This window comes from Drosophila takahashii, chromosome 2L (genome assembly GCF_030179915.1).
Source record: "Drosophila takahashii strain IR98-3 E-12201 chromosome 2L, DtakHiC1v2, whole genome shotgun sequence".
Lineage (NCBI taxonomy): Eukaryota > Metazoa > Arthropoda > Insecta > Diptera > Drosophilidae > Drosophila > Drosophila takahashii.
The window spans coordinates 18,432,464-18,443,908 of NC_091678.1; the positions used below are offsets into that span (position 1 = coordinate 18,432,464).

Below are 11,445 nucleotides of genomic sequence, written 5' to 3' on the forward strand. Positions count from 1 at the left end.
CGATAAGTCGATAGGTTCGATTGCTACCAGTGTTGAGCAGTGCTCGCAGCTTATCGAGTGTTGGAAAGGGCTGCGGACGCTTACGATTTGCAAAACAGAAAATTACGACAAAAAGTAGCGCCCCGCGAATAAAAAGGCCATGAACTCGGCAACCAAGGTAGGTGCAGGTGCTCCGCCACCTCCGCCGGCGACCACGCCCCCCGGGATACCGCCTACTTCGCCCCGCGCGCCTTGCAACAAAAAAGGCGGCGCGGGAGAGAGTCGAGAGTCGTTCGTTTGTCTCACTCCTGCGAGTGGGAAATTTGTTGTTCCACCTTCTCTGGGTGGCGGTGGTCGGTGGGTGGGGCGGGGTGCGGGGGGCGGTGCGTTTGTTTTGAATTTGCACGCGGTAACAACAAACTGACTCCGGGATGCAAATCCGTATCTGCATCTTGTAGGTAGGGGAGATCTTCACGGCCGCCGGACAGGCGTTCAGCAGACTGGGCGATTTAACGATGCAGCTGCATCCGAATGCGGAATCGCCATCCGGGTAAGTAGATCTCGTCCAGAAACGAGACTTCCTCCAGAGATTAATCTGTGTTCCCTCGCCACGGCTGCAGGAAGTGGACGGACGAGGAGATCGACATGCTGCACTCGTCCATCATGCGCTTCTCCGACGACCTGACCAAGATCAGTCTGAGCATCAAGAACCGCACCGTGTAAGTGATCCGTGATCCTCCGATCCTGGCGAGGGAACAGGCTCTCTCTATTCTCTCCTTGCTAATCCCAATCCCTTGCAGCTCCCAGATCCGCCAGGCGCTCAAGAAGAAGGCCTTCGAGGACGCCGGCATTCCCGCCAAGCAAGTGCCCGTCCAGCAGGTGCAGCAAGTCCTCCAGACGCAGCTGCCCCCTCAGCAGCAGACTCCTCCTCAAGTATTCAAGTCACAGCCCATCGTTCAGCACGTGCAGCTGGTGGCGCAGCCCAAGCAGATCATCCTGCATCCACAGACCACCGCCACGACGGGCACGACGGTCACCGTGAAGCAGTACCAGCAGATGCAGAAGGCGGCGGCACTGGCGGCGGCCCAGGCAGCGGCGGCCAACAACACGCCCACCATCACCGAGAACATCATCATCCAGCAGCCGACCTCCAACGCAGCCACTGTGGTGTCCACCTGCTCGTCGTCGGTGGCGCAGATTGTAGTGCCAACTGTCTCGCCCACAGTGGTAATCCCCGACGATGTGGTGAGCACCTCCAATCCTCCAGCAACGACGACAACGACAACGACGGCAGCGGCGGCTGAGGCGCCAGCGGGCTTGAAGTGCGGACCCGATGTCTCCATGACCCTCAACCGCATCAACGTGCAGGAGAACGAGGTGGACGTGGAGGAGTGCCTGCCGGCGGAGGTGGTCAAGCTGGATTTCGTCAGCGAGGAGGTGGCCGGGTGAGGACTGGACTTCTGGACTTCCGCCTAACGAACGAATCACGTAACTTCGGAACAGAATCGCTACAAATCTAGATCGAGAACCCTTAAACAAAACCTAGCCCTAAGCCTAAGCTGTTAAGTGTTGTCATATTTGATATACCTTGAAATCACCTTGCTCCCGGGCCCCCGAAAGACAAATGGATTGTGCGAATTGGAGAGGAATCTGTGGATTGCCAGCCACAGAGCGTAGATATTAATTGCGCCTAGACTTAAATTTACGCAAGACACAATAGTGCAAAGTACATAGCGACGATCGTGTAAGTTGAGAGTGAATAAACGAGCATTATTTTAAGCTCCGCGGATCTCGGGGAAGTTATTAGGGTAAAACTAAGATAAAAGAGTAGTTTAGTTTACTAAATTCGTAGATCATTCAGTGCTTTTCAATTGGTTTAATCCAAATCATTTAAAACTATAAATTGTAACTATTAAACTATTGTTTTTCAGAATTTTTAAACCACTTGAAATGATATTAGTTTAACTCTGAAGACTAAAAAGAAATGAAATATTAAATTAAACAGAATAAAATGGGTTTTTTAAATTAAGTAATATTACATTGCAATCACAAAATTAAAGATATTATTTCAGTCCCTTAATTAGCTATTTTTGCAAACAAAAATTATGTTAAATATAGATGATTATATTGTAAATTTAAACAAAATGTACTAAATTCTTTGATCATTCAGTGCTTTTTATTTGGTTTAATCCAAATCATTTAAAATTAAAAATTGTAACTATTAAACTATTATTTTTCTGAAATGATATTAAGATTGGAATAATGGAAATATTAAATTGAACAGAATAAATTAAGTAATATTACATTGGAATCACAAAATTAAAATTATTATTTCAAACCCTTAATTAGTTTTCTTTGCAAACAAATATTATGTTTAATATAGAAGATTATATTGTAAATTTAAACCAATTATAAAATATATTATTTAAATTAAACTCTAGGAAATATGATTTCAAAACGTCTTTTAAACAGCGCTCTGCTCATAATTGCGTCGCAAAGAGTTTGCCATTTGCGTGTCGGATTTAAAACCCGCACACTGAAGAGCAAGAAGAAGAGCAGCTAATAAAGATAGGGATACATCAACAACAACAGCTGCAAATTCAATCTAATTTCATTGTTCAGCGTAAAATGAGGCTTCATTCGCAAGTCCTGCTGGCGTTTTTGGCAGCCTGTTCGGCTCTTTCCGCCTCTCTTGCCTTCAAACCGGTGGTCATCCTCCACGGAATCCTCTCCGGAGCCGAATCCATGTCATCTTTGGTCCGGGAAATCGAAGCGGTTTGTTATTGGCTTCCCCTTGTTATTGTTTACCAGCGAAAACAATAGTGACAAGGTCAAATTCAACGCAAACAGCGCAGTAAAATTGATAACCCTTTATCTTCCGTTTGTAGTTTCATCCTGGAACCATTGTTTATAACTGCGACAAGTTCAGCGGATGGTATAGTTTGGAGAACGCCTGGCGACAGGTCGATCAAGTTAGGGATTACCTCAACGAAGTGGGCAAACTCCATCCGGAGGGCATTATCGTTTTGGGTAAGTCAACTTCTTTGCGTGTTTTAATTGTGATTACCAATATTATACCATTTTCAGGATACTCACAGGGAGGCCTTTTGGCCCGGGCGGCCATCCAAAGTCTTCCGGATCACAATGTCAAGACCTTTATATCTCTATCTTCTCCACAGGCGGGCCAATATGGAAGTAAGTATAGCACAGGAAAATACAAGTTCAAGGGAATACCTCTAGAATTAGTTGATTTTTTTAAATAAAGATAAGTAGATATATAGCCAAAGATATAAATTAATACGGCGGATGCCAGAGAACAAAGGTTTTATTATTTTCTCTTATCAGTTGAAAATTAATAATAACACCATTAAAAACGAATTCACACAGTGTATGTACTTTCAATATAATTATATAACCCATTTCGAAAAATTCAAAGTAGGGTTAGTTTTGTAGTTCAGATTTTCTATCTTGTTATCAAATAATTACACAAAAAAATAGATAAAAAAGGTTTTGTCTTTTAAACCATTTTAGTTAGTTTGTAATCAAAAGTGCACTATAATTATGTATCTTATTTCGTAAAATTCAAAGTAAGGTTAGTTTTGTAGCTCAGATTTTCTATCTTGTAATCATGAAGTAGGTAAAAAGAGGGTTTAGTTTTTAACCATTTTAGTTAGCTTGTTATCAATGAATTACTCGTGAAATATTTAAAAAAAATGTTTTTTTTTAACCATATAAGTTAGTTTGATTTAATATTAGATATTTATATTTTTGAAGACATTTTGATATCTGCATGTTCAATTTAGACGAATTATACACTTGACAGAATCCAAAATGATATCTGCTGATACTATCAACTTTCCCCTTATTCCTGTTTATTAATTAATCCTTTTGGCTTTATTTTTAGCCAGCTTCCTGCATCTGATTTTTCCCGATCTGGCAGCCAAGACGGCCTTCGAATTGTTCTACTCGCGAGTGGGACAGCACACCTCGGTGGGTGGCTACTGGAACGATCCGCAGAGGCAGGAGCTCTACATGAAGTACAGTGAGTTCCTGCCGCTGATCAACAACGAGAAGAAGACTTCCAACTCCACATCCTTCAAGATGGGAATGGTGCGGCTCAACAGATTGGTGATGATCGGCGGACCGAACGACGATGTGATTACTCCCTGGCAGTCTAGGTAATAATTAATCTATTTAATTAAAAAATATAATAACATATTTTATTCCCTTCCAGCCACTTTAGTTACTACGACGAGAATATGGACGTGATCCCTTTTAACAAGCGAACGCTCTTCACTTCCGACTCCATCGGGATTAAAACTCTCCAGGAGGCTGGCAAACTCATTATTGTGATCAAACCCCATGTCCATCATCTTGCCTGGCACACGCGGAGGGATGTCATCCACGAAGTTATAATTCCATATCTAGACTAAACAAAAAACCAAAACAAAAAACGAAACTGTACTGAAGCGATCAAAGGGCTGTGATCGGAAAGGCGGATAAAAAGCTCGCTCTCATCTATAAGCATTAATGTGACAGGCTACACAATGATCTTTTATCGGTAAATTAGCTTTACAATATTTACAATGGTCCTGTAGATCGCAGGAGAGATTTATACAAATTTATTAAATACATATGCTTAGGTGAATAAATAATATTTTATGAAAACGTTTTGAAACTGATATGAAATTATTCTGGGGTTCAATATTAAAATTAAATGTGTGGGTTAACTGAACATAATATAATCAGTATTATTTTATTTAACAAAAAAACTGGAAACTAAAAAAGGTTTGTCATTGAATTATTTTCCCAAATAAATTTATTTACACAACTGTATTTAAAAGTGTATTCTTGTGCATTTTAAGGCAATAATTAAATAACTTGCATTGTAAAAGCTGAAAAAATATTTAAACTATCTTAAGACAACTCTTTATAATTAAAATTTAATTTAAATTGTTTACATTCTTAGATTGAGATTTGAAAAATCCCGCTCTTTATAGATAGATCTATCGTTATATCGATGAACAATAGGTTTCGACACATACCGCCTTCTGAAATCGGGTGGTGAAATCGCATTTTAAGGATTTCAAAGTAAACAAGCAACTAACTGGCCATGGAGGACACCACGGGAGCAGAGCAGGATGCCGACAACGTGATCCGCATCCTGGTGGCCACCGACAACCACCTGGGCTACAACGAAAAGGACGCACTGCGGGGCGAGGACAGTTTCACCGCCTTCGAGGAGATCCTGGAACTGGCGGTGTCCGAGGATGTGGACATGATCCTCCTGGGCGGCGACCTCTTCCACGACGCGGTGCCCAGCCAGAACGCCATGCACAAGTGAGTTAGCGATGCTTTCAGTTTCAGTTCTTCCTAATCTTTGCAATTCCCCGCCAGATGCATGGAACTCCTGCGGCGCTACACCTTCGGCGATCGTCCCGTTTCCCTGGAGATCCTCAGCGACCCGGCGCGGAACTTCCACAATGCCGTCAATCAGTCGGTGAACTACGAGGACCCCAACCTGAACATCGCCATTCCGGTGTTCTCCATTCACGGCAATCACGACGATGCCAGTGGCTTTGGTCGCCTCAGCTCTTTGGATCTGCTGAGCACCTCGGGTCTGGTCAACTACTTTGGCCGATGGACGGACCTCACCCAGGTGGAGATCAGCCCCGTGCTATTGCGCAAGGGCGTGAGCCAATTGGCTCTCTACGGACTCAGTCACATCCAAGATGGGCGGCTGGCCAGGCTCATCAAGGACTTTAAGGTCAATTTCAACTGCCCCAATGAACGAACGGCCGGCGATGAGTCGAAGGAGGAGGAGGACTGGTTCCACTTGCTGGTGGTGCACCAGAATCGCGCGGATCGCGGACCCAAGAATTACCTGCCCGAGGACTTGCTGCCGCCGTTCCTTCATCTGGTCATCTGGGGCCACGAGCACGATTGCCGCATCGAGCCGGAGGAGAATGCCAAGAAGCGCTTCTATGTCTCCCAGCCAGGCTCCTCGGTGCCCACTTCCCTGTCCGAGGGCGAAGCCAAGAAGAAGCACGTCGGCCTGCTGGAGATTTACAAGTCGAAATTCAAGCTCAAGCCGCTTCCGCTGCAGACAGTGCGTCCCTTTGTCTTCGAATCCGTCGTACTGCCCGATCGGGCCGAGGAATTGGGTCTGGACGAGGGCGATGCCGCCAACAAAGTGTTTAAATTCGCCAAGGATCGAGTAGAGGCCATGCTCGAGCAGGCGAAGGCGCAGCATACCGGTCATCCCAGGCAGCCCACGCTGCCGCTCATCCGGCTGCGCCTTCTCTACACCGATGAGTCCTGCATGTTCAATGCCATCCGATTTGGCCAGATGTTCAGCACACGGGTGGCCAATGTCCAGGATGTGGTGTCCTTTAGCAAGCTGATCAAGCGCACCAAAACGGAGACCGTCAATCTGGACAAGGAGGCCTTGCGACGCGCGTTGGTGAGGATGCAAAATGTGGTTTCTATAAACCAACGGTCCTTAAAGTCCTTTCAAAACATTAGCTTTTCTGTATTTTTTTAATTTATTACATTATCGCCTTTTGAGATAATGGATTCAATGAATTATTTTGAATTTTTTTTTTATATGAATGAATTATTTAGAATTTTGAGTTTAATGAATTTATTACATTATCGGCTTTTGAGATAATGGATTCATGAATGGATTCAATGAATTATTTTGAATTTTTTGTTTAATATGAACGAATTAATTCGAATTTGGAGTTTAATAGAATTTAATGAATTTGAGTTTTGAGTTTAATAGAATTAAATGAATGAATGGCATGAATTCCGAAATAATTCAAACGACATATTCTTTAGAAGGAGAATGGGTAATAATTTTGTGATTAAATCTGCCTGAATTTTATTTACTATGCAGTTAACATTGATTTGTTAAAAATTTTTCCATTTTTGTTCTCAAAAGAAAGCATAAAAAAATCTGGCAAATTCAAAAAATTCATAAAAATTATTCAATCATTCATTCAATTCGAAATGAATTAGAAGATCATTTAATTTATTTCACATAGAATTGAATTAAACAAATCAAAAATTTCATGGCATACAATGATAAAACAAAAATTGAATGATTCACGCAGTCAATCTAACAGATGAATTTTCAAGTTAAAATAGAAGATCTGTTTTAAAAGTCTTAACATAAGAAGATAATACACATTTTATTGATTTAGAATCTAATAAAACCTCTTATCTTATTTAGGAGGCCGATAATGCCACTCGCGTTGAGGAGTTGGTGGATCGTTATTTCGAAGAGGCCAAGTCGAATAAACCTCTAAGGTTATTCCACTCGAAGGCTCTGGCCGAGATGACCTATCGTCTGGTGGAGCGAAGGGATGCTGATGCAGCAGAAAATATTGTCAAGTGAGTGGACATGGAATAGAAAATATCTCTATCTAAAAGTAACTTCCATCAGGTTCTACAAGGACAAGGCAGTGGACCATCTAATGGAATCGATGCCCAACGATGAGAACATCGACGATGAGCTGACTACTTTTAGGGTGCGCCACAAGCACGAGGATCTGCTGAAAATGCTCGATACGCAGGGCTTGAAAGTAAAACGTGACGATAAGTCTATGTCTGTTTTGGGGAGCGAAACCAACTCCTCCACCGTAACTGCAACCGTAACGGGACGTGGACGTGGCCGGGGACGTGGAGCAGCTCGAGGTCGTACCGCTGCCCCAGCCGCTCCACGTGGCAAGGCTCAGCTGGAAGTGACCGTCAATAGTTCGGTAAATATTACTACAAATTGAATTAATTTTAATATTTAATACTGACTTTTTTTTAATATTCAACAGCGCTCCACAGGCAGACAACAAACGCTGCTAAGCAACCTAAGAGGCCCTCGTAATACCGCCAGCTATGTTATATCGGATGATTCCGACTGATTGTCATTCCATTCCATTACCCCAAAGCTAAATAAACAGGAGCTTTCTTTTGTATAACCTCTAAGAGTACATTTCAATATCGTTTATTATTGGGCTTTCATTCCCAAGGTTCCGGCAACTGCATAATAGATTAGCCTACAACTTAGGAGCTACATTAAGGTGAACGGCTGCTGTCGGGCTCCAATTGGCCCGACTGGATGTGGATCGGTTCTTTGGTAGAATAGCTGCTTCAGGACTCCGCCGGACGACGACCGCCTGGCGGAGATTTCTCCAGACACCGACTCTCCTCTGCGCACAAGCGTTACTGCTGGTGGTACTCATAGTAGTAGCGATATGGATCCACCGAAGAGCTGCCACCGGCGGCGGTTACGCCCACGCCACCGGCTCCTGCTGCCCCACCGCTCGTCTTGGACACCGGACGGATCACGTATGTGTTGCGCCTGCAGAGGGAGCACATTAATTAATTACTTTGATACATTAATACCATATTTGCTTAAGAGATATAGACTATTATTATACCCAACGTTTTTTTATTTTGATTTTTTAATAATAGAAAATCATTTTTACTTGTAGTATTGACTACTATGAAATATAAATAATATTTATTACTACTCAGAGAAAATTATACGACGTTTTAGGTGCCGTTTTCTTAAGGTTTTAAAAATAAAACTGAAAATGTTTTGTATTTGTATGAAGCGTTTTACTTTTTAAAATGTTTTTGCACCTAAAACGTTTGATAATTTTTTCTGTTTACGTAACTCTATTTGAAAACTATTTTAAATTTTTAATTATTTCTTATACCAGTCATGAAAAATTGCACCAGAAGAATTTTTTTTTGGTCAGAGTAATTTATTTGCAAGTTAAAAAAGTTTAAAAAAACTATTTTTGATCCGCCTATGATTTAAAATTTGTGTTTTACGTCTATCCTCAGACTATCTTAAGATTTTAAAAGATCTTCCTTGATTTTCAATATTTTTTCACATTTTTTTTTAAAAACTACAGCATTTTATCATTTTAGGACATGAACTTCAGACTCACCTGTTGTGTTCGCCGGCGTGCACCTGGAAGCTGGTCTCCTCGCTGTGGTCGTGCGAGAATAGCTTCTTCAGCGCAATGATTCCGGCAATGGTCAGGGCCACCTTGCTGATGACCAAAGCCTTGCCGGCGATCGCGGCCAGAGCCTTCAGACCCAAGGGACCGGCGATTCCCATGGCGGTGAGCAGGGCGGCCACCACGTACTTGATGTGGCCCCCCTCCTTGTGCTTCTTCTTCTTGTGTCCATGCTCGTGGCCTCGGCCCACACTATCCTCTCCATTCCCGCCACCTATGTCGATCTTGACCGTGTGCGTCCTCATGAGCTTGTCCGCCTGGGAGAGAAGGGCTCGATCGATGGGCGCCAGGTTGCCAAATTGGCGGGCATCCGTCAGGGAGCCCAGTATACTCTCCGTTTCGCTCTGGTTCTGCTTCTCGAGCACCAGGCCATCCACGATCTTGATGGAGTCCTGATCCAGTGCCCGACTGAGAGCATGCAGGGCCTTCTGCTTGAGGCAGCCAATGAAGTCGTTCTTGTCCTGGCAATCATCGTAGACCCTTCGCACGAGTGCCATCTCGGGACCCAGACCCCACGACGATCCCCAGTCACTCGAGGAGGAGCTCGAGGAGGGCGATTCCACCGAGCTGTGACGCCTCCTCCTTGGAGGAGCCACTGCCGTTGACACGGAGGCTACGAACGCCAGGAGCAGCAGCCACTCGAGACGCTTCATGGTCAAGTCCTTGCTGTCGGATGCGGCTATCCAGGGTTCTAAACTCGAGAGGGTCTTTGATAGCTATTATCCACGTCCACTCGCCGGCAATCTGGGGATGCTACTGCAGCGAAATCGCTGGGCGGGCAGAGCTTTTATAAATTGCGATCGGAGATTGCGAGGCACTCAGACGGAAAGAACTGGCGTGTTCGATGGTATTGGGATGGGGATGCAGACGGATCTTGGACTTCGGGGATGGAGCAGTAGCATTAGCTACTTGGAGGGCAATTAGCATTGGCTATGCGTTCGACCGACTCTCCTTGTCTGTGGGCGACTGTGGGCGCTGACATGTTTTCGTTACCCAACCACGGATGGATGCCTATCCATGGTGCACAGATCCCGCGATCGACGCGTTATATGTTCGCCAGAAAGTGGCACTTTTCGATTTCTATAGCCATATACCATATACATATGTTAACTTAACACTGTTAATTATATATGTACATAAGTATAATATCTGTAGTCAACACACTTTTTGTGATCTTAGATTACTGGTTATTTTAAGGATAAACACAGTACCTGCCCCTCTATGAATGAAAGACAATGATGTCAGTTAAAATATATTTAATATATTAATCGAATGGGTTTCAAAGTTTCTGCAAAATAACTAAAATTGTACTTAAATATAAAAGTTCTGAAAATTTAAGAACATTTTTAATATCCAGTAGAGCCTGTATATTGGCTTTTTGAGCATACAATTAAACTGCTTTGAGAAATTGAGCTCAAGGATCCGTAGATAAAGCTAAATTTAATATGGCCTGTGAATTTTACATTAAAAATAAATAAGAAAATTAAATACCAAAAAAAGGTTATCGGTTTATATTTTTACCGTACTCTTAGTTTAACTTTTAAACATTTTGATCTTTATTTATTTCATAAATTCCAAAAACTCTCTGTTACCAGAAGAATACAGAATGTTGAAGATATTACAATATCTTTATAAAAACATATTATATTTAATTTTCCGAGGAGTTCCAGTAACCACTGTATGTATGTTTACCCAAACAGCGAGCACTAGAGCACTAGATCACTAGAACTGCCCATATTCTTTGAATAAAATACGAGTAAATCAGTACTTGGAAAAGAGAGTAGCCACTACAAGAATAAATATGGTTAATAAGATCCAAAAAAAACGGCAACAACAGCTCCCCGGAGGCAACAACCGATCCGCACACTATATCTTGGTAATAACTAATAACATTTAACGATGCGTGCAGCAGAGTGATTAAGCCCAGTTCGGCTTCTGCCCCTTGGACCCGGGACTTGGGATTGGACGCGGAGTGGGATCTCGGCGGGAATCGGTGCTGGCATAACATACCGCTCGTGTGCCAATGGATGTAGTCCGCAAATTGGTTATCATAAATCGCAACTGCTTCTGGGCGGTGGAGCAGGGGACTCCCCGTCGATGCCGTGAGGTGATCGCTGCACATTTGGCTCACTGGCCCACTGGGTGAAATTGAGTTGGCTACAGTTAGGAGATTTTCTTTTCTGCGCACAAACTGTGAAAATCATCAGCACCCATTTCCCCAGTAATTATTCGCCAGCCTTGCGATTCGCTTTTGAAGATCCGAGCGGATCCGGCGAACTGGTGACAGTTAAATCGTAGTGAAAAGTGACTGAGACACTCTCACCTGCTTATCTCTTTCACCTAGATAAGGCTAATTGCTCTTATTAGGCTACATGGCGCCTTAAATGGGCACGCAATCAGATTTACAAGCTAGTTTTGATAAAGTATATGAGTTCAA

General features: G+C 43.2%; 4 protein-coding genes across 5 annotated transcripts; 3 read left to right on the top strand and 1 right to left on the bottom strand.

Moving 5' to 3' along the window:
* Positions 1–40: 40 nt before the first annotated feature.
* LOC108055528 (uncharacterized) lies at positions 41–1,758 on the top strand. 2 transcript variants are annotated; one of them, XM_017138891.3, is made up of 4 exons: positions 41–157; positions 438–529; positions 600–698; positions 780–1,758. In XM_017138891.3, the coding sequence occupies exons 1-4, from the start codon at positions 140–142 to the stop codon at positions 1,426–1,428; spliced, it is 858 nt and encodes a 285-aa protein (XP_016994380.2). In that variant the 5' UTR covers positions 41–139; the 3' UTR covers positions 1,429–1,758. The 2 variants fall into 2 exon arrangements, with proteins under 2 accessions (XP_016994380.2, XP_016994382.2); XM_017138893.3 differs by lacking the exon at positions 600–698.
* Positions 1,759–2,526: 768 nt separating this feature from the next.
* Ppt2 (palmitoyl-protein thioesterase 2) lies at positions 2,527–4,647 on the top strand. Its single transcript, XM_017138896.3, has 5 exons — positions 2,527–2,754; positions 2,868–3,009; positions 3,067–3,174; positions 3,884–4,157; positions 4,214–4,647. Exons 1-5 carry the CDS (start codon positions 2,608–2,610, stop codon positions 4,410–4,412), a joined length of 870 nt encoding a protein of 289 aa, XP_016994385.2. The 5' UTR covers positions 2,527–2,607; the 3' UTR covers positions 4,413–4,647.
* A 376-nt stretch (positions 4,648–5,023) lies between these two features.
* mre11 (double strand break repair nuclease mre11) lies at positions 5,024–8,252 on the top strand. The gene is made up of 5 exons (XM_017138894.3): positions 5,024–5,319; positions 5,377–6,442; positions 7,214–7,374; positions 7,427–7,742; positions 7,809–8,252. Exons 1-5 carry the CDS (start codon positions 5,093–5,095, stop codon positions 7,896–7,898), a joined length of 1,860 nt encoding a protein of 619 aa, XP_016994383.2. The 5' UTR covers positions 5,024–5,092; the 3' UTR covers positions 7,899–8,252.
* On the bottom strand, positions 8,190–9,661 carry Osi21 (Osiris 21). The gene is made up of 2 exons (XM_017138895.3): positions 8,937–9,661; positions 8,190–8,338 (listed from the first exon to the last, which is right to left on the bottom strand). Exons 1-2 carry the CDS (start codon positions 9,659–9,661, stop codon positions 8,200–8,202), a joined length of 864 nt encoding a protein of 287 aa, XP_016994384.2. The 3' UTR covers positions 8,190–8,199.
* Positions 9,662–11,445: the final 1,784 nt, after the last annotated feature.

Bases quoted from the DNA above. Each gene is read 5' to 3' on its own strand.
- LOC108055528 (XM_017138891.3), top strand. The intron at 530-599 runs GTAAGTAGATCT...CCACGGCTGCAG, and splicing joins AATGCGGAATCGCCATCCGG to GAAGTGGACGGACGAGGAGA. The intron at 699-779 runs GTAAGTGATCCG...AATCCCTTGCAG, and splicing joins AGCATCAAGAACCGCACCGT to CTCCCAGATCCGCCAGGCGC.
- mre11 (XM_017138894.3), top strand. From the start codon at position 5,093: ATGGAGGACACCACGGGAGCAGAGCAGGATGCCGACAACGTGATCCGC. The intron at 6,443-7,213 runs GTGAGGATGCAA...TATCTTATTTAG, and splicing joins AGGCCTTGCGACGCGCGTTG to GAGGCCGATAATGCCACTCG. The intron at 7,375-7,426 runs GTGAGTGGACAT...AACTTCCATCAG, and splicing joins GCAGCAGAAAATATTGTCAA to GTTCTACAAGGACAAGGCAG.
- Osi21 (XM_017138895.3), bottom strand. From the start codon at position 9,661: ATGAAGCGTCTCGAGTGGCTGCTGCTCCTGGCGTTCGTAGCCTCCGTG. The intron at 8,339-8,936 runs GTGAGTCTGAAG...CTCCCTCTGCAG, and splicing joins CACGCCGGCGAACACAACAG to GCGCAACACATACGTGATCC.
- Ppt2 (XM_017138896.3), top strand. From the start codon at position 2,608: ATGAGGCTTCATTCGCAAGTCCTGCTGGCGTTTTTGGCAGCCTGTTCG. The intron at 3,010-3,066 runs GTAAGTCAACTT...TACCATTTTCAG, and splicing joins GGAGGGCATTATCGTTTTGG to GATACTCACAGGGAGGCCTT. The intron at 3,175-3,883 runs GTAAGTATAGCA...CTTTATTTTTAG, and splicing joins ACAGGCGGGCCAATATGGAA to CCAGCTTCCTGCATCTGATT.